The sequence below is a fragment of the Protopterus annectens genome, chromosome 10.part0 (genome assembly GCF_019279795.1).
Source record: "Protopterus annectens isolate FY-2018-M chromosome 10.part0, PAN1.0, whole genome shotgun sequence".
In the NCBI taxonomy this organism is placed as follows: Eukaryota; Metazoa; Chordata; order Ceratodontiformes; family Protopteridae; genus Protopterus; species Protopterus annectens.
In genome coordinates this window covers 120,773,942-120,799,525 of record NC_056744.1, presented here as the reverse complement: position 1 = coordinate 120,799,525, position 25,584 = coordinate 120,773,942, and the positions used below count along the sequence as shown (strand labels likewise).

Here is a 25,584-nt window from a genome sequence, read left to right as displayed (position 1 = left end):
TTATACAAATGAAAGAATGAAAGGCAAACTCTTTTTTAAATATATCAGGTAAAATAAATAACAGTGGTATGGCTGCATTCTTGGTCATTGGACTGTAAAGTATTAAATCAGTGTTTAGGACTGCGTACACTTCTTTTCTAATATACTTTTCATTGCTGCCTTACATGCAGTGCAGTTAAAGGCCAAATGGTCAGACTGTCCAGATTAGTAAGCAGTGAAGACAAGTTTAAAGAAGAAATGCATATACTTGTAGGAATGTTCAAGGAAAGAGGTTATCCACTGCAGTTACTATTATCAGTTAAGAGAGCAGTTATGAGAAACAGAAATTCCAGGTTTCTCCCTATTTAGAAGGGAGATATAAACAGTAGAACAGCTAAAGATTGTGGGGAACCTAAAAATGTCATGATTATTCCTTACCATCAAGATGCCCACAAGTTAGCAAAGACAATAAACAATGCGTGGAATACTGTCTTTGATCAAGCATTAAAAGAAAAGTTGGGATCATCCCCCAGGGTGGTATTTAGTAGGGGAAGAAATATTAAGGAAATATTAAAAAGTGTGAAAGACCCACACATTGAGACCTCTGTGTCAAAAATTAGTAAATGTGGCTTTTGTAGTACATGTAGATTTAATGACGGACCCTACATAGAAATAGTGACACACAGCAAAAGTGTGCAGTGTCCAGGAAGATGTAACGGCAAAAGTAGAAGTGTGGTATACATTGCAACGTGCATTCCATGTCCAGCATTCTGCGTAGGGAAAACCATGAGAACGCTACATGAAAGAATTTTAGAGCATACTAGGGACATTAGGAAATGTAAAATAAGTAGTGACTTTATATGCACAGTAGAGAATGCACCAACTTAAGTTTATATATTGTTTATAATTGATAAAGTGGTGAAAAAACATAGAGGGGGTGATAGTGACTTACAGCTTCTGATAAAAGAAACAGAATGACAGCTGAGATTAAATGCTAAAGAAAAAACATGTATAAATGATAGCCTGTCCATTATTAGCATTTTAAAAAGAAGAGCTACCCAGATATAGGCTTTGCAAAAACAGTTTTACCATGACAAACAACTTGTGCTGTTTATCATACTGTTATATTAGCTAAATTGAATTGTGTATAAACAACAGAACAATACTTTAGGAAATAATTATGGAGGTGCTGATTCTAAATAGTTTCTATGTAGTGTCTGTTTTGTATTTTGTATTTTAAATATGATGTTATGTGAAAACTTTTCACTACTTTTAACTGGAAAACAGAAGGTTAACACTGGCAATCAAGGAATTTATATCATAATTATGTTATCACCTACATTTTAAACAGGGTGCCTTGCACTATGGCATTTGACTTTGAAGATGCCATTTAGCTGTAATGCTAGGCGAAAGTGCTTAGTCAACTGTGTGTCCATCTGTTTCAACTAAAAGTGTGAATTCAGTGAAATAAAAGACCTTCCTTTCATTTTGAGCTTTGGGCTGCAGCTTTATTTTATTTGCGTTTAAGCAGTGAGAGTGGAGTTTGGATCTCAGAAAATTTGTTCCTGAAAGAAAAATCTAAAAAAAAGTTGAAGTGTTGACATGAGGTTTTATAAATGTTATGAATATGTATGTAATCCTTTACCTGTCAGCAGGTACCAGAGTGAAGAATACAGGTTATCAGTTCTTGTGATAAGGTGGAACAGAACAGAACTTAGTGTGTTTGTGCATTTTAGGCCACTGTTTTTTTTTTTTTTTTTTTTTGTGAGGGTCATTACCACCAGACTGCCTTGCTATTGTGCTGGGTGAAAAATGATACCTAAAACTGTGCACTAACTCCAGAGTTCCATCTTTTATCATCAAAGTTTGATGTTTGATTTTATAGGGGGTTCTTGATATGTTTACACTCGTCCCATTTTCCCATTGTCTCATAAGAAATGAGGTTCCAAGACGTAATTAAAATGCCTGAAGTAATAGGATGATTCTGCTGGGTGGAACCATTCTGAACAAAGCTGATTGGAGGTAGGGGGCTGAGCAGATGAAAAAAAAAATATTTTGAAAAATCTAAATGTGTTTTTGCTTTGTTTAATTTGCAGTATAGAATAGGACAGCTGTATATGATCAGCAAACACAGCCATGAACAAAGTGATCGAGGAGAAGGTGTGGAAGTTGTACAGAATGAACCCTACGAAGATCCCACTTATGGACAAGGCCAGTTCACAGAGAAGCGTGTATACCTCAACAGGTCAATGCAATCTATTTCTTACTTGTTTTTCACTGCATGTTCTCTTATTGTTGAACAGATGTTATTAAACACTTTTAAGTATAATTTTTACCTAACTAAAACAAAGTACTCTCTGACGGTGAACAAACAGACTTATGCTATAATAAAAACAATAAATGAGAATCTTTAAATAAGCTGCACTGGTTTGTCAGATGTGAGAGGTACTCCAATATTTTTAAAATGTAGATTATAGCAGACAGTTATTTTACTAGGTAACAAATTAGAGTAGTTTTTCTAGAACACAGATGGCAGGCAGACAGAGGTGTATGTGTAGTCTGGAACAAGGCATGGGTGTTAGTAGGCTTAAGAGTAGACAAAAAATATTTTTTTTAATAATCTGATATTTTATCCTGGAAATTGTACTGTTTTCTTAATTTTTTTCTTTACTATTTTACTGAATACATTTTTATTGATTTTCAAAAACATAAACAAATATACAGTATGTATATCAAAGAAATATTTACATAGTCAAAGCTTAAAGTGGAGAAACAATTCCAAAAACAAACATTACAAAGCCAACTATTTACATAGGATATCTATACTTGAAAAACTTTGTTTTCTTGACTGTGTCCTTGAATAAGATTGTAATGTATTACAGTCTTCTGTTTCCAGCACTTCATTCACTTTCTGCCAGGCAATGCTTAAGGAAGTAGGAGAGGCTTGTACCTCCGGGAGTTGAAAGCTACAGAAAGGCTGTTAAGAATGATAAAAGTATTAAATGGGATCTATAAAGAATTTGTCAGGATATGTTGTTCTGTCCCTTCTTGATAATTGACAGTAGCATGAGTTGTACTGCAAGCTGTTTTATGTTATTTGTGGATTCCTAGAGCTCAAATGTGTGCTCTCTGTACACTTTCATCCATGTTTTATTTTCCTTGATCTTTTTTTCTCTCTTGCACCTGCCAGCCATTAGCCCTGATCTTCCCTTTTGGTGAGAGGCAGTCACAGGATACCATCACTAAGATAGCTATAAGGTTTATGTTGTGCCCTAACTCCTAATATATTCATGGTAGGCCCAATAAGCGTAAGTGATCCCTGTAGTGGGCCCTTCATGTGTGTACTTCCATACATATAAAACCGAACAAACTACGAACTGTACAACTGACTAAAACAAACATACAGAAGCAACAGACCAACTCTCAAGAGATAAAATCCACAAAGTGTTTTAATGAAGCGCTTTTGGTCCTGTAAGAATCACATGGACTTCTTCCATACATATGCCATCCTGGTCCTAGCTGCAGTACCTGCTGCTTGTTAAGTGAACACACCCTGGCCCTTCATGCTGCCTCACTGCCATACCTGTCTTCTGCTAGTTGCCATTATTGCAGTGGATGGTGCTGCTTATGTTTTCCTAGGGTAGGTAAGCCTGCAGTGGCCAGTCATTGCTACATTCCCCGGCCTGGACTTTTAGTGCTCGATTCACTTGGTCAAACCTGGGTTTTCTGGGGTACCAAAAAGCTGCATGGCCAGTTATCGTTATCTGCATGCATCAGGTTTATGCCCTTACTGAGGAACAAAACACACCATACTAAAATGACCTCACACAACATTTGACATTTTTAGAGCCTTTTATAGTATTTATTTTGTGAGTTACTCACTACTTGTATTACCTGTGACACATAAGTTTATTGATAGCTTGTTTACTTTTCCACATTTTTAGTTGTTCTTAGAAAATAGAGACTGTAGTGTCACAGGTTTGTTCCTGTGCTCAAAAAATAAGGGCATTTCATTTTGCTTGCCATTTTATGTTTTTAACTGTTTTATCTTGTTCATTGGAAACCAGAGCTTAGCCAATTATTTTTTCATTAAAAACATTTTTCAATTTTTTTTTAAATATTGGCACAAGAAACAGAGACACTGTCAAGCCTAGCATCATATGACTTGATGACCGAATGCTAACCGGTTTACAGACCAAATATAGAAAAATGCCCAGTGTTTCAACAATCATGGTGTGGAAATTCTGTTTTGATGTGGCAAAGGTGGTGGTGGGGGCATGTTTTTTTTCTCTCTGGCATTTTTGTTGCATTGTGAATGACAGAGCGTCACAGAGGAAGTGTTTTGCACTCAAAAATATCATGACATTTTTCTACTTGTTTCCATTTTACATGACAAATAACCATAATTTTGATGATCCTGTTGGATGTGGTCTTCAGTATTCAGTCTTCCTAGAAGGTGATATTTCAGTGGTGCTTGGGCAATGTGAAAACTGAAATCTCAAAAAGGAACATTTCAGAGATAGGCCTGTAGGCTGCAGTACACTATAACATACTAGTTCAAATGTTCTAGCAAATTTTGGCAAAGGCCATTTCCTTTTCCTTAATGCCATGGGAACTGCCTTAAAGGTACTGTCACTTGTTTATTAGGAGATGATTCTTCAGATGTGTACTGCATCTGTATTTATTTATTTCTTCCTCTGGTGAACTCACAGCAAGATTTGGAGCTGCTCTCCATACTGTGTACCATGTGCAAGATGGGAGGAGTGTTGTCTGTGCTGCTTGACTTGACATATGATTGAGAAGCAGAACTGCACATCTGTCATGCATACAGATTGCAGCACACTGTGAAATGAATGGATGCATTGAGCAGACTTCAGTATACCAGTTATTAAAGCTGTGCATCAAGCACTTCAGTGCAATTATACAATGCTTAGTGGATGAGGATTACAGGGGGTTAGGAAGGACACCTAACAGAGCAGCACTGTGGCGTTCAAGGAACAGTGACACTTAGACCAGGTCACTCAAGTAGCGGGTACTTGGCCGTACAAGCTATGGGTGTTCATTTGTCAGAAGAATAGGAGTTGTTCAGGGAGGGTTTCAGCAGGCTGTGAAACCCTGCTTGTAAAGGGCTCATGAGGTGTCTTGGGAGGGGTATTGTTAGATTAATGATGCACAGCAGTATAAGCTGTGTGCACATGCAGTGAAAGGGCCCCAGTAGTAATTGGTAACAGGGGTACTTTAGATACAACTGCCTTATGTCAGGGTTAAGAAGAGAGTGCAATTTGGATATCACTTGCTCTTTCACACACTGTGCAAGTGCTAACAAAAGGAACAAAATGCAGGAGTGCAGGATGTTACTTCTTAGTAACAAATACCTTAGGGTAACACGTAATCTTTTGTTACTCCTTAGTAACAAATACCTTAGGGTAACACGTAATCTTTTGTTACTCCTTAGTAACAAATACCTAACACGTAATCTTTTGTTACTCCTTAGTAACAAATACCTTAGGGTAACACGTAATCTTTGTATACGGAAGGTAAGGCTGCACTGATGTAGTGAACCTGCAAAAGCAGTGAAGGTGTGGTTATACCTGCATGATAAGGGCATACAACAGAGCCACACACCCTCACACATATACCGTCTGGAAGAATTGTGCACAGCATGCTATACTGAGGGTGTCCAACAGGGCAGCACTGCACACTCTCTGTAGAAATAGCGCACAAAGTATTCCAAGTTTATGTAGGACAGCAGTAAGCACTGTCTTTCAGAAAAGTGCATAAGTTTTCTTAGGTACTGAGCATAAACAGCAGGGCAGTACTCTACGTGCTTTGTAGGAATACTGTGCAAGGTACCCTGCGGAGGTTTACTGAGGGTATAGAATAGGACAGCACTGTGCACAAAGTACCCAGGGCATATACTGAAGGCATACAATAGGGCAGTACTCAGCCCTTTCTCTAGGAATAGTCCACAAAGTAACCTTCAGGTGTATGGCTTAGTTTTGATGGGCAGTAATGATTACATGGAGAAAATGTAAATTTTTTTTAGAAGACACAGTCAGATATAGAGTGGTTAGCTGGAAGGACATTAAACTGGCATTTCAACAGATCAGTCTTGAGCTGTTAGATATGCCTCATAATAACACAAATCACATATATTGACTTAAATTTTAGATGTCAAACATCCCCAGGTATGTCTGCTTTTTTAGCGTATATAAAATCCATAAAGATTCCATCAGCCCAGTGCATAGGCACATAATATCTTCATAGCCCTTATCTGTATATTTGAATTTGAAATTTAATAAATGACAGATTCCACCCTTGCATATTTTAAAGATTCTTTTTTTTTTATTTTCAGAAACCTCGTTGATTTGATAGCTATGTAAGAGACATTTTATGGTTACTCTTGATGAGGTGTCTCTTTATACTGTCATCCCATAAAGAGATGAAGTGAACATGGTGTGGCATTTTTATCTGAAACAACATCCTTTAGTAATATTGAAAATAAGACGTGGTGTACATTGCTTGACCCAGTGTACTCCAGTGTAATAGTACGTTTTGTCAGTAATTGCAAAGAGTATTTATGGTGCTCCAGTGACCACCATCTTTGCCAGTGTTCAGCTAAATCAATGGGAGTGGTCTAAGTCATTGACCTTTCAAGCATGCTGTCTTTTACAAATGTTTTATTCATGATATATTTCTTTTTGTGGAAGGACAGTAAAGACTAATTAACTCTATGTGTTAGCCAGTTAAACTCTGGAACTAATTTATTATTTTTTATTTATTTTTTTTTACTGAAGGGGACTGGCATTTCTATATATGAAATTTTGTTTGATTTGCACACCAAGACTTTTGAGTCTAATATTTACAGAAGAAGCACCTTTATAGATAAATACATTATTTTATTTATTCATTGCATTTGTTACCAGGATAGTCCAACTGTGCAAATAGATGCCCCTTTTCGGCAGAGGCCCGGGAAGAAAACCTCCATAGTAGTTACAAGTTAGACATAACATATGGGTATTTAAAACAATATGTTACAGAAACATATGAGCATACAAAATTTAGAAAAGTGTATAGTAGCTAAAAATTATTTAGACAGACAACATGCAGTATGTTTTCCAAGAGATATTAGAAGTTGTGACAGTTGGCGCTAACAAGGAGAGTTAGGTAGAAGCTGATAAGGGGATGGGGGAGAGGGCAGAGAAAAGGACATGAGTGAGTGTGACTAAAAAATGTGTGATGTAGGAAGGTATAGGCAAAGTCAGGGTAAGGACTTATCCAGGAGTGAAGCACTAGAAGTAGTCTTTCTGATTCTGGTAAAAAGAAAGTCATTAAAATCAATTGATGACCTTATATAAACTGACTTCTACAGACAGAAACTTTGAGATGAGGTTGGTCAAGTTAAGAGAATAATTTTTAGAAAGAAGTTATTCTTTGTAGTTGCATTTAACTGGTTATATGAAATAGCTGGAAGGTATTCCCAGGCCATGCTGATGTTTTGGCTAAGTTAAATGAGTAATATAAAGTTAAGTAAAATTGTAATAAAGCCAAGGATCAGAGTAGATCATTAGGCACCTTTCCCTGAGGGCTTTGTAAACAATGCCAGTACTGCACCACTTCAAATACTTTGCATTTTAGTAATTTAATAATCAGTTCCATGGATAAATATGACTACAGTGCAGACTATGTAGTAAATATGGCATTATATTCCTGTTGACAGCTTCTACAGTGACAAAATCACTAGTAAACTGTTACAGAGAGTTTATGAGCTTGTTTATGCTTTTCATACAAAAAATATATTATTATTATTGTACTTTGCAAGCATACTGTCATATGCAGTGATTTAAAGAAGTATATATTTGCTGTCCTGGAGAAAAATATAGTTGATTACTGTGAGCGTGACTTGGATATGGTACTGAAATGGGAGTTAATGTGGCATATTAACTTACAGGCTAGTCATCAACCAGATCTCAATATTTGATTTATTATAAAGAGTGTTTTGAAACTCAGACCAATAACATGCCTTAGGATCCAGTAGAAGGATCACTGCCCACGTTAGTTGCCTGACAGTGGAACTGTTCTCCCTAGAGGCCCCATGCATCCCATTGGCACAGGCACCTGCACATATCCACCCATCAACAAGCAAGCACTGCCATAATTGAACAGAGTCACAGAAGCACTCACACATTCAGCCACTCTCCCTAACCCCCATTGTGCAAAAATACCCAAGCAAACACCCATACACACAGCTTCAGTCATGCCCCTATAGTCATGCACAAACATGGCCACACACATGCACACACTAACACCCCCTTACCCTTGTCTTCACTGATCTTATCTCCACCAAGAATGTTTCCATAGGAGTAAATTGTTGGGTTGACTGCTGCCTTTTGATACTGTTCATTTTTTCCCTCCAGCAGTGAAATTTTATGTGGCAAAGTGACTCTCTGAATCACTTGGCAATATAAATTGGGAGATGCTGGCATTTCTGGGGGAGAGCACATGGCTAATTAGCATTAATTGCTCCCCCCAATCGCTGTATTGGCATGCACCTATGCTTGCAGCACCACCCTCTGTGCTAAGGACCTCACTAGAAGAAAACCTCAGTGATAGGGTGATCTAAGAATCAGAAAGGTTTACTGTAGGAGTGAAAATGGCTGCATTAAGGCTTTCTGAATCTAAGCCATGATTATTGTTTTAACTGTTTTGCATTTTACTTACTTTTGTTTGAATTGTCTTATAATCAGTATTTTTTTTTTCAATTAAGCTGTTTTGTCATGCAATTTTGTTGGATTAGTATTTAGTTTTGTCTTAAACAGCATGTTAGTATTCTGATGAAATATAATGTGCAATTTTTGATGAAAGAATCAACAATATTTTAATAAAGTAACTACTTACTTTGTAGTTGTTCCTCACAGCAAGAGGTTCTCCAGTTTGATTCTTGGCTGGGGTGCATTCTGTGTGGAGTCTGCATGTCCTCTGGCTGCTCCGGTTTCCTTCCAAATCACAAAGGCATGCGTCTGGACCATTTTTCCCCGGTCCTCCACTGAAAATTGGCTTTGTTCCAAGTTGGACTTTCCTGGTAAACAAATGTTAAATAAAAAAATAAAAACATAAAAACAAGTCCTATTTTCATATAGAATAAATTACTTGGTGTGAAAATCCGACTTTTTTAAAAAAAATGCTGTCACTAATAATGCCCTCACCATTCTTAATGTGTGGCTGTAATGGCATTTTTGTGTTTCTGTAGTTGAGCGTAAGCTTTCCTGTCTCAGCGTCCACCTGTTGTAAAATTTATTTTAATTATTATTTTTGTGTGCTGATGGCTGTTCCCATGGACAGGAATATGTCCCCTTTTAGTACTATATGTACTTTATTAGGGAGGAAATAGGTATGCCACTTTTGTTACAAACTTATAGCCAGTCATGGTTATAGTGCTCTAGCAACATCCATAATTATAGAACGAACACTTGGATAACTTTAATATTTAATAATTACACTTGCAAATCTTTATGCATTTATTAAAAATTAGTTATTTCAAAAAAGGTACTTTCAGGATTGCAGAGGGTGTTAATTTGCAGTTGTATGATCTAAACGTGAAATGCAAACCAGGCGGGGACGTATTCAGAGCAGATATATTAAAAAGAGTATATATAGAAGAACTGTAAAGAGAGGAACTAGGGATTGTTTCAACAGTTCTGCAGGGTGGCCTAATGGTTGAAGTGTTTGCCTTACAAACACAAGGTGTAGGGTTTGAGCCTCACAAGGGATAATTGGCTAAGCTTAAAATGGCTAGCAAGGGTAGTTAGCTTAGTACTAATTTATGAACCTATGCAGGTATCTATGACAGGAGAAAAAGTAAAAGAATTCCAAGGATGCACTAACTCTGACTTAGAAATATGTTACTGAAACATGTTTTAGTGAAATGCTGGCCTGGGCAATCTCTTCAGTAAAGAGAGAAATTAATTCTTGTTTTATTTCTAGGAAGATGTAAATTGTGTCAAAGACTTATTTTTGAATGCTGGCAAAGTAGTATTTATCACTCAGCTGAGAAGGCAAAAGATGGAGATGATGTATGAATCTGAAAATAATAATAACTATCAAGAGATATAATGTATCAGCTAGGAGTGCTGCCTAAGGCAGAGCAAGTGGTGCAGACTTTTGCTCTATGTTCTGTGGTTCAGTTTAAAGAAGCTGTGTGTATTACATCCAAGTCTTCATATGAAATTGAGGTGACAGAAACAACTGCAGACATTTCTATTACTGCATTACAGTCCAAGTTCTTGAGACATAGTATACCTGAAGTTGTATTTAACAGTGGTCTGCAATACAAAAGTCAGGAATTCAATAGATTTGTTCATGAATGGAAATTCAGATGTATAACTGCTGATCCACACTATCTGCTGTCTTATGGACAAAAGGAGAGATCGGTCCATACAGAAAAGACTTTCATGAGGAAGATCTGTAGAATAACCTCTGATGATTAATATCTCATAATTTGGGAATATAGAAATACTTGACTCTAAGGATGAGTCTCTCACCAACTAGCAAATTACCTACTAAAACACGACTGATGCTTGAACGTCAACTGAATGTCAATCCAAAGTCATGGAAAAAATGCAGATAAATTAAAAGCCAGAGAAATTCTGTTGTGACAGGAACTGGAGAAGACTACTGCATTTACATGGCAGAGGAAGAGTAAAACTAGAACAACCATGGGAAGGATTTTTACTTGGTTCTATAGCTGTTGGCAGAATAGCTGTACTAAGGTCCCATGTTGTTTATGGGAAACATGTAAGGCTGTGTAGAAGGAATCACAGATATAACTACATAAAAATCCAAGGAAATGAGGAGCCAGACTTGTCACAACCTGTACTGAAGCAGGAAAATAAAGTGTGTGAGAAGTGTGATAGTCAGGAGTTGCAGAGAGAGGCTTCCCAAGTTGTGTGCCCAAGAAAAGATGTAGCAGAACAAAAACTGCCTTAAAAGGCAGAGCAGATGTTCAAAGAAAATAGCCTCTTTAAATATTGTTGAACTGGAACCAGTACCTAAACCAGACATGCATATGGACATTTTGAGAGTTAATCAAGATTCTAAGGATTAAACTTTTACATTTATTAAAATGTCATTTGAATAAAATAAAACTATCCTTTGACTGAAGAAACCCATGACATGTTGTTGTTGTGTCTTTCGGCTTTTCCCGGTTAGGGGTCGCCACAGCAGAACTCCGGTCCGCTAATGATTGGCAGTAGATTTTTATGTGCCAAGTTGCCAGCTCTGACGCACAACCTTCAATTAAGGTACGCCCATTCACACATGTCTCCACACAGAAGACGCTTTAGCTGAGAATCGAACAGGACGTCTTACTGTGAGGTGACAACGCTACCGCAGCACCACCACTGCAGTACTGAAGAAATCCATGACATGCTCAGTATAAATTTAAGATTAACTTAAAATTATTAGTGCAACCTAATGCATGCTACTTCACAGAACAAAAGGTGACGTAATGTACAGGATGTATAGGTTAAATATAGTAATACTTGCCTTCATGGATCTGCATAACGTGTTATGCATTCCTTCTAGAGAACTGTCTAAATGAACACATCATAGGACCCACAAACTCATACATAATATCTGTGTTGTTTATGGAGCATTCTGACAAACTTTAATACTTCACGGTTCTTAGCCTATGCATGCATAGTCTGGCTGTGTTCCAGTACAAATGTGCTACCCAAACTATGGATAGTGCCTATGGACAAACAAATATTTTACACTGGAAAATTATTGAATGGGTCTAAGCTGTAAAATAATATATTGTAGTGTAATGAGTTGTATGTGTAGCTCAGTAAAAAGCCTGCCTATCCCTTATATAAAGTACTCGTGTGTAGTGTCTGTCAGACTGCATTCAAGCTTTGTTCAAGTCTGTGAACAGCGATAAACTAGCTTCAGGCATGTTGTAGTTTCCATGTCACTAAACCCTACCTAGTTTATTTTTTGTCAAAGGCATGTCATCTGTACTTAATGGACTTCTTTGAGAAAGTCACTACAGCTGTAGATGAGAGTAAAACATTGTTTACCTTGCCCTGGCCAAAGTGTTCAATAAAATATCTCACTTGGGCATTGTAGATAGACTTAAAAAACTAGGCATAAATCCATATGTCATCTAGTAGATATCCAGCTGGCTCATTGGTAGGCCACAAGAAGTTAATGTAAGGAAATTCACTGCAAGGAAATTCACCTCCAGAAATAGGCCAGTCACTATTGGAGTCCCATAGGGATTTGTGCTGTAGCCTCTCCTTTTTGACATCTATTTCTCTGAAGTTAAAGCAAATGTCAAGGACCTCTGTTCGACCAAGTTTGCAGATGACTGCAAACTAGACATGGTCATTGAATCCCTTAAAGACCCTGATACCACTCATGAGGGCCTGACACAGACAAACAACTGTGCCAGATCCATGGACTAAAACTCAATGTAAAAAAGTACATAACAGTACCCTTTGGAAAGACAACCACCCCTGGAAATTACCACATTGATAATACACCCCTAAAAGCTGATCCAGTGGTCAGGGATCTGGGAACACATGTTAACAGTAACCTGACCTTTGACCAACACATCTACTGTGGTGAGAAAATCATTCTAAATTGCAGAATATATAAGTAAGGGCATGGCATTCAGGTCCGCGGATGTCATTGTTCCAATGTACTCTGCTCTCATCAGACCGATCAGGGGCAGCTCGTTAATGCTTAATCTGTACAAGGCTATAAGTTAACTGTAAAATTCCTTGGGGTATTGATGCAGCACCAATATTTTGTTAAATTTGAGGTAAGCTTGGCTAGGCTTAAAATGGATCTTGGAGCGGTAGCCTAGTAACTGTCTAGGAACTTGTGTGAGTTTCTTCATAGCATAATAAGTGAAGACTAAGTGTTAAAGGCTGGGTCTATGAAAATGAGAAATGTACATGTACATCATCATAAATTGTAGCATCCAGCGAAATCTACATGTACACCATCATAAATTGCAGCATCCAGTGAAATGTACATGTACACCATCATAAATTGCAGCATCCAGTGAAATGTACATGTACACCATCATAAATTGTAGCATCCAGTGAAATGTACATGTACACCATCATAGATTGCAGTGTCCAGTGAAATGTACATGTACACCATCATAAATTGCAGCATCCAGTGAAATGTACATGTACACCATCATAAATTGCAGCATCCAGTCTAGGGGCAGCTGGTGCCTTCATATCAAAGTGGGACTGCGAGCAGCAAATGATTAGGTGAAGCCTTTTAGAATGTGGTGTGGCAAAACTGAGGTAGTACTAATTCTATGAGCCTGGTTAGTTTTGTATAAATGATTTGTGTACCAATATACATACGCATCAGTTGTCTTGCAGCAGTTTTCAGTCTGCATGCATGTCATGACTACATTTCATTAGGAGTAAGTCAGGTGTGTGACACATAGCTACTGTCTGTCAGAAGCACTGTTGTCATTTTGCATACTGTATTTTCTCACAGGATGAAGTCAGACAACAGTCCAGACTTATTTGGAGAAGTAGGATGTTCTTCGTGTTTCACTGTTGCAGTCATCACATTTGGGTTATCTGCCTGTAGGTAGCCCTCAGCAGGCCTGAATACCAGAGTCTTGGATTCCTGCTTCAGATGCTGTCTCTTCTTCCATGATGTCAGGTCATCAGGGGTATAAAACATGCAGCCGACTCCATTACATCAGTCTTTCTTGCCGTGCGGTGCCCGAAGCAGAAGCAGTTCGCAAGTGCCAGTCGGCTGACTCCTGAAATTTTCATGTTTGAGTTTCAGAACCAAAGTCTTCAAAAAAGCTAAGTACCCCATTGGGGAACCTTTTTCTTGCTGTTTAACCGATGCCAGTAAAAGTTAACAATTGTCTTACCTGTGGAAAGCAAATACCTCATAAAGATTTTCATTTGTACTGCATTCCTTGCCTAGGCAAAGACCACAATGTCCTTCGCTGTCGGTTTTGTGCCTTATTCAACCCTCAAACTATTCATCGTCGGTTTATTTTTGCAGCAAATTATTTTGGTACTCGGTTTAATTATCCAGAAATGTCTTCGGTAAGCCATCCAACTACCGATATTCCGAAAAAAGTAAAGATAAAGACAGTGACAGACCGCATAGGTCCAAAACTGCCGACGATGCTTCCGTTAAGCTAGTCGCCAGTTTGCCAGTACTCAGTGAGGCAATTTTGCAGCCCCTCATACCCGCTACTTCAGATTCGCAGGCTTCTACTGAGACCCATTTGGAGTCTGGTATGCTGCGAGATGCTTCTTCGACTATGGAGCCTGCGGATTTCTCTACCTTGGATGGGTCCGGAACCGCTGTGCAGCCACCGGCTTCTGGGGGTGTAGTCAGGCCTACAGACTTGCATTTCAAACCAACGCCATCTTCTTCTTCAAGGTCTAAAACTCGACCCAGACCTAGAAAACCGACGTCCAAACCACATGGTCAGGCCCATATGCCTAAAAAACAAATGATTAGAATGGTTGAAGACCTTATTACTTTAATTAGGGGAAGTCAGCCTTCCACCTCTAAGAGACCTAGAACTGATTTTCCTTCTGATTCTTCTGATTAGGATTCTGAAATTTCTGTTTCTTCTGATTACCAGGATTTGCCCTTATCTACCTATGAGGATTCTGATGCAGAGTATTCCATTCCCATGGCTTCCTGTCCAGAAGATTTTTCTTTTGGCGAAACCCTGCACACTCTTAGGGAGCATTTCCGCTGGGAAAGCCAAGATTACTCTGACTCTAAAAAGAAGCTTATGGAATTCTTACTCCTCCCTCAGCACAGGCCTTTAGCTATCCCTGCTGTTCTGGACATTGTAGATGATGCCTTCTTGGAATCTAGCCTGGCCCCAAACACTTTACCTCCAGCTCCCAGAAAACCTGACAGGTATTACAGAGTACCTGACTCTCACAAGTTCCTCTTCAAGAATCCTACTGCGGATCCAGAGACCATTTCCCAAGGACCTAAAAGCATTAAGGCTACTACTGTAAAAAACCCTAACCCCTCTGATAGAGATTCCAGGGCCTTGGACAGATGGGGTAAGAAGGCATACACTTCTGCTACTTTGGCCATTAGGGCCTTAAACTGCCAGTTTCATATGTTAAAGTATCAGCAGCATATTATGGGACTACTTAAACAGAAAATTATGTTTATTCCTGACTGTGTTGAATATAAAGAATTACAGGATTTAATGCATTCTGCTGAACAAGTTGGTAAACATACTTTGCAATGTGGTTTTGACTCTTTAGAAGCATCTTGCAGGGCTGCTGTCATTGGGTCTGTACTTAGAAGGCATGCTTGGCTTAAGGAGCAAAACTTGCCAGATCATGTTAAAGCTAAATTACTGGATGCTTCCTTAACTTCAAAAAACCACACAGACTTGTAAAAACAGAAAAGCGAAGGAATACAAGTCAAGGGTGGGTGAAAAAGCTGCAAAATAGCTGACCAAGCACGAATCCAATGAAATTTGAAACAACGCTGTTTACAGGTTAATAACGTTAGAACTTTAATTATAACCAAGCACTTTCGGAGGGAATTGTATCTCTCCTTCTTCAGACAAAACGCAAAATGCAAAACAGTCACGTTATAACCATTTCCCTCTTAAATAGGGTACTAATTGATCAATTGTTCAATAAAGCGCCATTTTCCTTAAATTTAATATTATGTTAAAAACATTTAAAAACCAACTTCCTCTATTAATCCCTATACTTATGGTTGCAAGCAAACTATTAAAACCAAGCTTACATGTGGGCTATAAGTTTCTCATTTAATTATGATTGTACATCTGTTTAAAAGTCATAATAAACATTTAGAAGCATGCCAATACAACAATAAATCATAATAAACAGTACTTAATCGCCAAATACTGTACTGCAACAAATTGTGTGTGCTATTATCCCACTCATACACTTTCGGTTGTCATTTTATTAGCCAAACAATATTTAAAGCATATACCTTTGTTTTTATACTGCATTTCTATTTGTAGTTTGGTCCAACCTGTATAAACAACTCCTAAATATTTTGATGCCTAGATAAGCGTGTTTCCGTTGGCATATATATGCCCTAAACCATGTTATATTTACAGCCCTATGGCTTATATTTTATTGTGTTTAGGCAGTCCGCTCATTTTAAAGATATTGTCAAAGTTAAAAATAATGTTAAAAATAATATTTTCCATTAATTCTTCTTAACATACTAAATAAGCAACCTAAAAAGTGAATCCATTAACACTTTACTGACCCCTAATAGATTTAAAAAGTCAATCAATAAAGAAGTCAGAAATTTATCAAAATAGTTCGCTCATCCGAAAGAATATTATTTTAAAAATAATTAATCTGAAAACAAAAAACACACTAAATATACTAACAACTTTAAGTGTGTCTTCCATGTATCAAAAACCTGCTAGGAACTAAAAAGTTCCTACAAAAAATATATATATATGTTTTTATTATTATTTAAAAACTACTTAAAAGCAAATAAGGTATGTTGTATCCAAATTCTTTATTCCTTTAAACAAACCACTTTAAAATAGTAATAATATGATACACTATAATTAGCTCAATGTCAATAAAATAGTATCTCATCTCTTAAGGGTTATGAGTTTTAATATACAAGTCATTTAATCCTGGATGTGTGTGTGCAGCTGTTCTCAATTGCCAAAGCAGTTCTTCTTTTTCTAACAAAATTTGCCAAGGTCCGGAATAAGACTTAACTGTAATTTGCTTTAAAACGGCAAAATTAAAAATGTGATCTTTATTCTGTATAATGTGGCAAGCTAGAGCATTATTAATATCACTTTTTGAAATTGCGTACTGATGTTCATATACCCTTTTGTACAATGCCCTCTCAGTCTTTCCTATATAGAAAGCTGGGCATTGTCTACATACTACTGCTTTAGAAGAACAACTGAAATTCCCAGCCAACTTATATTTAACGTTGTTTATTGTCACATAAATCCCCTCCTGAATAAATTTACATTGACTACAAAACCCACACTTAGTCATTCCTTTTACCCTGTTAAGAGTAATAGGTTTGTCCATTTCTAACAGTGCTTTCAAGTTAAAACCTTTTCTAAAGGTTATATTAGGTGTTGCCCCCAACAATTGGTGCAAGTGTGGGTCTTCACTTATGTTACCCCAGTTCTTCTGCAGGATGTTTCTTATATAGTGGTGGTCAATGGAAAATGTGCACAAAAACCTAACTCCTATGTCCGGCATATTATTCATTCTGCCCTTCTTGGTCGACATGTTATGATCGGGTGCACCAGTTGGATCGTGTCCAATTAGAATGGGCCCAAAGTGTCCAGATTGTCTTTTAAACCTGTTGTTAAACATACTAGCCAGGTTATTACACTCATGGTGAAAATCCTCATCCTGAAGCTATAATGTCCAAGCTAATCTCCATATCATTTACTTAAGTCTAAAAAATTGGTCATAGTTTTAATGTTATTGATAAATGGAACCACCGCCTCATTAAATAATGGGTTGCTAAACAACAATGTGTTCTCCCATGGCTACACCAGAGGCCTGCCTGTATGTCAAGTTGTTGAAATTGAAAAAGTTATATTCCTTCGCTTTTCTGTTTTTACAAGTTTGGATGCTTCCTTAAACCAAGACAGCCTGTTTGGCAACAAAGCAGAAGAAGTTCTTAAAAAGATGGATGAAAAAGCTAAATTCATGCAAACTATTAAAGATTTCCTGCAAGTACAACCTCCCAGATTTAGTAGGCATTGGCCTTCTTAAGAATTGGTCCTTTCCAGTCTCTTTCAGGCCTTCTCAGTCCAAATCCAGGAACAGCAGACCACCTAGGCTACAGTCTCAAGGTACACACAGGCCTAAACAGTGGGGGGCTCCCACTTCCAAAGCTGGAAGTAATAAGGCACCCTCCCATGGAAAAATGTCACAATGACCTAACCTTAACCCTGCCAAGCCCTGCTCAACTGCCTGCTCCCTTAAGGGGAAAGATCACCCTGCATGCAAAAAACAGGGAACTCATTACCCAGGACAAATGGGTTTTAAAGATAGTTTTCCAAGGATACAGATTCCACTTCCACACCTTACCATCCCCAAGCAGTTGGCCAGACCTACCCCCCAAATCAGTGGGCAGAGGCTTAACAGCAGGTTCTCGCTCTTCTAAGTATCAGGGCTGTTCAGCCTGTCCCAGCAGAAGAACAGGGAGAAGGTTTTTACTCCAGACTTTTTCTGCTACCCAGAAAAGACAACTCCTGGCGTCCTGTCCTGGGCCTCTCTATTTTAAACACCTTTTTGGTAATCCCAAAATTCAAAATGCTAACACTTCAACAGCTGATTCCTATGCTAGGTAAAGATGCCTGATTGGCAACCCTAGACCTAAAGGAGGCTTATCTGCACATTCCAATAAGGGAATCTTGCAGGAAATACCTACGCTACAGAGCAGGCTCCATGCACTATCAGTTCTCTGCACTTCCCTTTGGCTTATCTACTGTGCCCAGTGTATTCACAAAGTGCCTAGCTCCAGCCATTGCATTTTGAAGGCAGAGAAATATTCAAATATACCCATACCTGGATGATTGTCTGATTCAGGCAGAAAACCGGGACATGCTATTAAAACATCTGGCATTTGTAAAGAAATTTCTAACCTCTCTGGGGTACACCATAAATGAAAAGAAATCACATCTTGTACCCTGCCAGCAAATTGTATTCCTGGGAGCAAACTTGAACACAACTTCCCAGATGACTTACCTCACGCCAGAGAAACAAGTTAATTTGACTGCCTACTTCAGACTACTGGCCACAAAGACCCAGTTATCTGCAAGCCCTGGGGTTCATGGCCTCTTACATTCTACTAATTCCATATGCAAGACTGCATATGAGAAAACTACAATGCTATCTAAAATGCCTATGGTGTCAACATTCTCAGGACCTGGAATCAATGATTCCCATCATCCCTTGTATAAAGACAGAGTTCCTTTGGTGGGCAGAGGCCTGCCACCTCAACAAGGGCCTCCCTTTCATTTTACCCTCTGCTGCCCAAACCTTGACTACAGACGCATCAGACTATGCATGGGGGGCTCACTTGACAGGGCGGTGCATTCAGGACAAATGGAACCCGAGTCAGATGCACCTGCATATCAACCAAAAAGAAATGTTAGCTGTACAGAATTCCCGGACAACCTTCAAGGACCACATCCTTCCAGGAAAATTATTGATAAAGACAGACAACACCACAGTTACATGGTACATAAACAAGCAGGGGGAACCCACTCATACCCTCTCTGCAGACTAGCCATGGCTCTGTGGACCACAGCCTTGAGCTACCAAGTGCACCTACAAGCTCAATTCTTGCCAGGCAAGCTAAATTCACTGGCAGACGACCTAAGCAGAAATCGCATGGACCCACACAAATGGAAACTAGAACCAAAAATATTCAACATCTTGAAGAACAAGTGGGAGACTCCAGAGATAGACCTGTTTGCCTCCCCTCAGAACTACCAATTGGACAAATTCTGCACAAGGACTCCCCACAGTCAAGCTTGGAAAGTGGATGCCCTGTCCTTTACCTGGGAAAGCCTCTCAGTTTATGCCTTTCCCCCTCTGCCTCTCCTCTTGAAGATTCTGCTAAAGATCAAACTTGACAAACCAAGGACAATACAGATTGCACCAGACTGACCTCGCCAGCACTGGTACCCCCTGTTGCACAGTATGATACTGCTGGAGCCATGGCACCTACCTCAGACACCTTCCCTGCTGTCCCAGCAGGTGGGATAGATTCTGCACCCTTAGCTTCAAACCCTGAATCTTGCAGCCTGGCTAATTCCTTGAGCTCTCCAATAGCATCCCTCAGTAAGCAGGTGCTAGATGTCATTCTGGAAGCAAGGAGACCTAGTACTAGAAAATCCTATGCTGAATAGTGGAAAATATACTGTTCCTGGAGCCAGACTCAGGGGATGGGCACTACGGTGCTCAGTTTACCTCATATTCTTCAGTACTTAACAGAAATGCTCCACAAGGGCCTATCCTTCTCGTCAATTAAAATTCATGCCTCTGCCATTTCAGCACATTATAATATTGAACCACCTCTCTTCTCTCACCCCGTTAAAGCAATTCCTCAGAGGGGCTAAAAATTTAAGACCCCCCAGGCGAGCCCCTACTCCAGCCTGAGACCTTAACTTTATATTGGAGAAGCTCACTCTCCCTCCATTTGAACCAGCTGCAACTGCAGAGTTGAAATTCCTTTCTTGGAAAACAGCCTTCCTTCTAGCCATCACTTTAGCAAGAAGAGTGTCTGAATTATAGGCTCTCATGACAGTGGAGCCCTTCATTATCTTCCATGCAGACAGGGTTTCCCTCAGGACTAATCCTTCCTTTAGGCCCAAGGTGGTGTCTAGTGTGGCCCTGAATCAATCCATTCATTTGCCTACCTTTTTCCCAAATCCACAAAACAAAGGAGAAAGAATACTGCATTCTTTGGATGTGCACAGACAACTTAAATTTTATTTAGATAGGACTAAGCCTCTCAGAAAATGTGAACAGCTGCAAGCTGGCTTTGCTGCAGGGGTAGAGGGGAAGGCCATTTCAAAGCAAACCATTTTAAATGGATAGCCCATTGCATTCATTTCTGCTATAACCATCATGGAAAAACTACCCCACAGGGGATTAGATCACATTCCACCAGCGCTGCATCTACCTCTACAGCCTTTCTCAGAGAAGTCCCAACCAGGGACATACTAGAAGCTGCTACCTGGAGCTCTGTACATACCTTCACCAAGCATTACCACATGCCTTTTTTTTCTAAATCCAGAGCTGGTTTTGCCACTGCAGTCTTGCAGGGCTTAATAGCTGGCCCTAATGCTTTCTAACTTCCTCCTCCCTTCCTTAGCTTTGGGAATCAACCCAAATGTAATGATTGCAACAGTGAAACACGAAGAACATAGTACAGTTGTGTACACTTACCATAAATGTAGATGTTCGAGTGTATTCACTGTTGCAGTCCTGGTTACCCTTCCTCCAGCCCCCTGACTTCTTGTGGCTCTACTTTTCCTTCTTGTTGGGTGTATTTGAGTTTTCTGGTGTATTTGCTTTTTGTTGGAGGTGTAACATAACATATAATTGCTTCCCATTATGGGGGCACCTGACATCTGAGGCAGGAAAAACTAATGTAATGGCATCGGCTGCATGTTTTATACCCCTGACGATCTGACGTCATGGAAGAAGAGAGAGCATCTGACGCAGGAATTCAAAACTCTAGTATTCAGGCTGGCTGAGGGCTACCTGCAGGCAGATAACCCAAATGTAATGACTGCAACAGTGAATACACTCAAACATCTACATTTCTAGTAAGTGTACACAACTGTACTTTTCTTGTGGCACAGGAATTTAAGTACTTTGTCTACTTGTTGGTAAGCAGGAGGAGGACCCACCTCATGTTTAAATTTGAGACAAAGCATACAAGATAGGAGAAAAAAATGGAAGCATCTAAAAGGCACAGAAGGCAAGCGGAGAGTGTAGAATCCAAATTCTTGGGAGACAAATTTATGAAGCAGCATTACTTTTATACTGCCATTGCCATGTGTATAAATATTCTTCACTTGAATTGATGCTGTTTTTAGCATTTTAAATATGTAAATGGTAGCAGTGGCCCAGAGTTTGTCTGTCACGTGCACAAACAACTTAGATTTAATTTTGACCATGACCAGAATAAACAGGAAGTGATCTGAAAGCACTGCACATGGACAGAACACTACATCATATATTTATAGTTAGTTTTTAATTGTAATTGTTATTTAATTACTAGAAAATATGTAATCATAAGAGCTCAACTGTCAGATAAATTAGGTTTTAGTTTTAATCATTTAAGTATTAAAATATATGTAATAGTATGTGCCAGCTATAAAGTAAATGCTTGAAATGGCTCATTTTTGACACCAATGCACTTTTAAACAGCCAGTTAGATATTAAATCATAGTCTTTAAATGTTATACAGCGTTAATAAGAAATAGAAATAAACAGCTAATTAAAAGTTATAGTCAAATTCCCATTAGTCTACCCATGTTTTGTCTCTATACTTCTATTAAATACAGCCAACTTGTTCAATAATTTGCATGTCACAGGTTCTGGCTCTGTTTATACTATCCATTACAGAACCAAGCTAATATCTGCTGTATTGTGTTGGGTATGGAATCTTCTCAGACCACAAGTCAGTAATCTTTTCATCTAAAACTCTCCTAGACTCTCTTTCAGGTCAGTATTTCAGTTTGAATATTTCTGAATAGCTGACATCCCATTTTTACCAATATGTTTCATGGCCTGGAAGGGTTTTGTTTGTGCCTTCTGTGATCAGTCTGAAGACTGCTGTGTAAGGATTCCAAGATGGTGGTCGTTTGAATAGCACCCTCTCCACAAGGCTCTGATACAACTTCATAAATATAACATATTTGCCAACTTTCCGGATTATAAAAGTTTCATGCTGATGAGTGGAGCACTTATGGACTGAAGATTTAGCTATTTTATCTCCAAAAACTTCAGAATTAGCATCTATATACAGATCTATCCTTTATCAGCTAACAGAAAGATTTTACACTTGGATATTAGAGGCCTGGAGGCTTCAGCACCTTGGATAACAGTCAGAAAATACAATCAAAAATGTAAACAACTCTGTGATATTAAAATGCCCAAGGAATTATAAGGCATGGATATCCAAACTTCCAAAACAAAACTTACAGCTGTTGCATCTTCTGAAAAAGAAGTCACTACTAAAAGACAGAAAACAGTTAAATTGCAACAAGATCAAATTAAATATGGCACTAAACAGAGGGCCAAGAGCACCATTCACATGGAAGAACTGAAGAGCGCTCTTCTTCCGTTGCAAACCACAATCCAAAGCTTTTCAGAGCAACTAAACACGTTTGGGGACACAATAAATAAAATTGCAGAGAGACTTGACTTAGTTGAAGACAGATCAAAATCTAATGAGATAGAAATTGTTCAGTTGAAATACTAACTAAAAAGTAAAGACAAAAAAATGATTGACATCCAAGCAAAATTATGGATCTAGACGCAAGAAGCAGAAGAAATAATCTGATCATCAGAGGTCTGCCTGAAAAATATGAACAGAACCAGTTGCTTCCTGCCCTTAAACAAATATTCATCTCATTACTCCAGCCAAGTGAGACACAATCTGAATGCATAATCAAGAGAGCACACTGTGTGCTATACAAAAACCAAGACACCACAACACCGAGACCCATATATGCAAAACTCCTCAACTTCCAAGATGTGCAAACCATTTTATCCATCTACAAAAAGCATAAGCACTTCATATGGAACACATACAAAATTACATTTTCCCAAGACTTCCCACAAGAAATAAAAGAAAAGCGCCGCAATCTTTCACCTTACTGTGCTGATCTCATCAAGCGCAACATTAAATTTCAGATGCGTTTCCCAAATAATCTGTCTTTTTTTTATATAATGAAACCAAATACTCAGTGTCTTCACCTAAGGAAACAAAACAGATCTTGACTAAATGCTTTGGTAAGTCTCCAATCGATTGAAAACAAAATTAGCTTCTAGAGCACCTTACTCTTAGTCTATAATGTATTTTCCGGTTCAATTTACCAGCTCTCTGTTTATTTTAACATCTTCCGCTCTATAGACGTTGAGTTTATGCTTAATTTAAAATTAGCGAATAATTGCTAGTCTATAGGATCGTATGAGCGAAGGTGCATTGCACGGAGGACTTAAAAACGGTGACATTGCCCAATTTTCTAAAGCACTGCATCCTTTTTAGGCCAAACAATACTCAGTTACTTCCTGCTGCCCCAGCCAAGGCAATCCTTACCGGTGATGTCTTCACGAACAGCTACCAGGGTTCTAAGATCATGGGTAGTTTTGTCCTCAACAGAAATGACCAGAGAAAGAAATAAGAACTTTAGCATACACCGGAGAGCCTCAGAGGTGAGAAGCATTACCTCAAGCTGATTATATAACTGTTAACTTCGTCCTGATTCCATTGAAGCGAACGCATAACACCCACTTCACCTTTTAACGACAAGAACCTCATGGCTGTTTCTTTTTTCTTTCCTCTTTGGTTTCATGCTAGCGCTAATGGTCCGATATTCTGCATGCAAGCTTTTTAGAAAATAACATTGCAATTATCTTGATGAACATGGTGGCAGACGTTTTTTTTTTCTCTTACTTTCTTTATAAAGAGACAGAGATGAACAGTCATCACCTGTCCTTGCAGTTGTTTCATTGCATTCAGCAGCTACTATACAGTACTTTCACAAGTTGTTGTTGTGTCTTTCGGCTTTTCCCAGTTAGGGGTCGCCACAGCGGAACTCCGATCTGCTAATGATTGGCAGTAGATTTTTACGTGCTGAGTTGCCAGCCCTGACGCACAACCTTCAACGAAGGGTACGCCCATTCACGCATGTCTCCACACAGAAGACACTCTAGCTGAGAATCAAACAGGACAACATCTTACTGTAAGGTGACAACGCTACCGCAGCACCACCACCGCAGTACAGTACTTTCACAAGTAATGAAAGAAAAAAATGTTTTTTTTTTGCCTTTTTCCTTTTATTCTAAATGTTTATATGTTAGAATACAGACAGTTTTATGTAGAATGCTACCGCAGCACCACCACCGCAGTACAGTACTTTCACAAGTAATGAAAGAAAAAATGTTTTTTTTTTTTTTGCCTTTTTCCTTTCATTCTAAATGTTTATATGTTGGAATACAGACAGTTTTATGTAGAATGTTTTTCTTTTTTTTTATTGACAGTCTAAAAGTATGCTGAATGGATGCTTCATCTTGATTTCACAAAATTACATTATATTGTATAGCTGCCGTGGTGGTGGTGCTGCGGTAGCGTTGTCGCCTCACAGTAAGACGCTGTACGGTTCGATTCTCAGCTAGAGCGTCTTCTGCGTGGAAACATGCGTGAATGGGCATACCTTAGTTGAAGGTTGTGCGTCAGGCCTGGCAAGCCGGTACGTAAAAATCAACTGCCAATCATTAGCGGGCCGGAGTTCTGCTGTGGTGACCCCTAACCGGGAAAAGCCGAAAGACACAAAAACATTATATTGTATAGCTCTGCTCTTAGTGTTGTGTGCAAGTGACGGCATCAGTTTTTTTTTTTTTTTTTATTATAATGGTCACAGAAATGTATAACATTGCAACCAATAGGCAGACTTTCCCTACAATGGATTGATTTATGAATGGTTTATGGAGCCTACTATTTAGTTTAGTGTACTTGACTTAGGCTTCCTTGCAATTTATTCTATTCTAGTCCACAATTTAGTTTACAGTTCTAGGGTTTTATGGCAAAACGTAGAGTTATAGTTAAATTATGAAGTTCCAGTTAGATAGTACATCAGTTTGTGCTTTTGTGTACTATTTAGAGGGGAAAAAAGAAACAAAATGCTTTCATTTCTGTCTGGTTGCCTACCCTTCTCTTGTTATTTACTTCGGGGGACGATTTGTTGTTGTGAAAGTCCAATACATACCTAATCTGTTAGCTGAGCGTTGAAGAATGATAGTCACATGTAGTATATGTTACAGCCACATATTGTCAATG

The 25,584-nt window shown here is 38.6% G+C and overlaps 1 protein-coding gene across 2 annotated transcripts in view; it reads left to right on the top strand.

Annotated features, from left to right (window-relative positions):
• PITPNC1 (phosphatidylinositol transfer protein cytoplasmic 1) overlaps positions 1 to 25,584 on the top strand; it is a 2,469,295-nt gene that overhangs the window by 904,140 nt on the left and 1,539,571 nt on the right. For both annotated transcript variants that reach the window (XM_044085091.1, XM_044085092.1), the window contains exon 2: positions 2,076 to 2,224. In XM_044085091.1, coding sequence (XP_043941026.1) covers positions 2,076 to 2,224 — 149 coding nt within the window. The remainder of the gene's footprint in view (positions 1 to 2,075; positions 2,225 to 25,584) is intronic.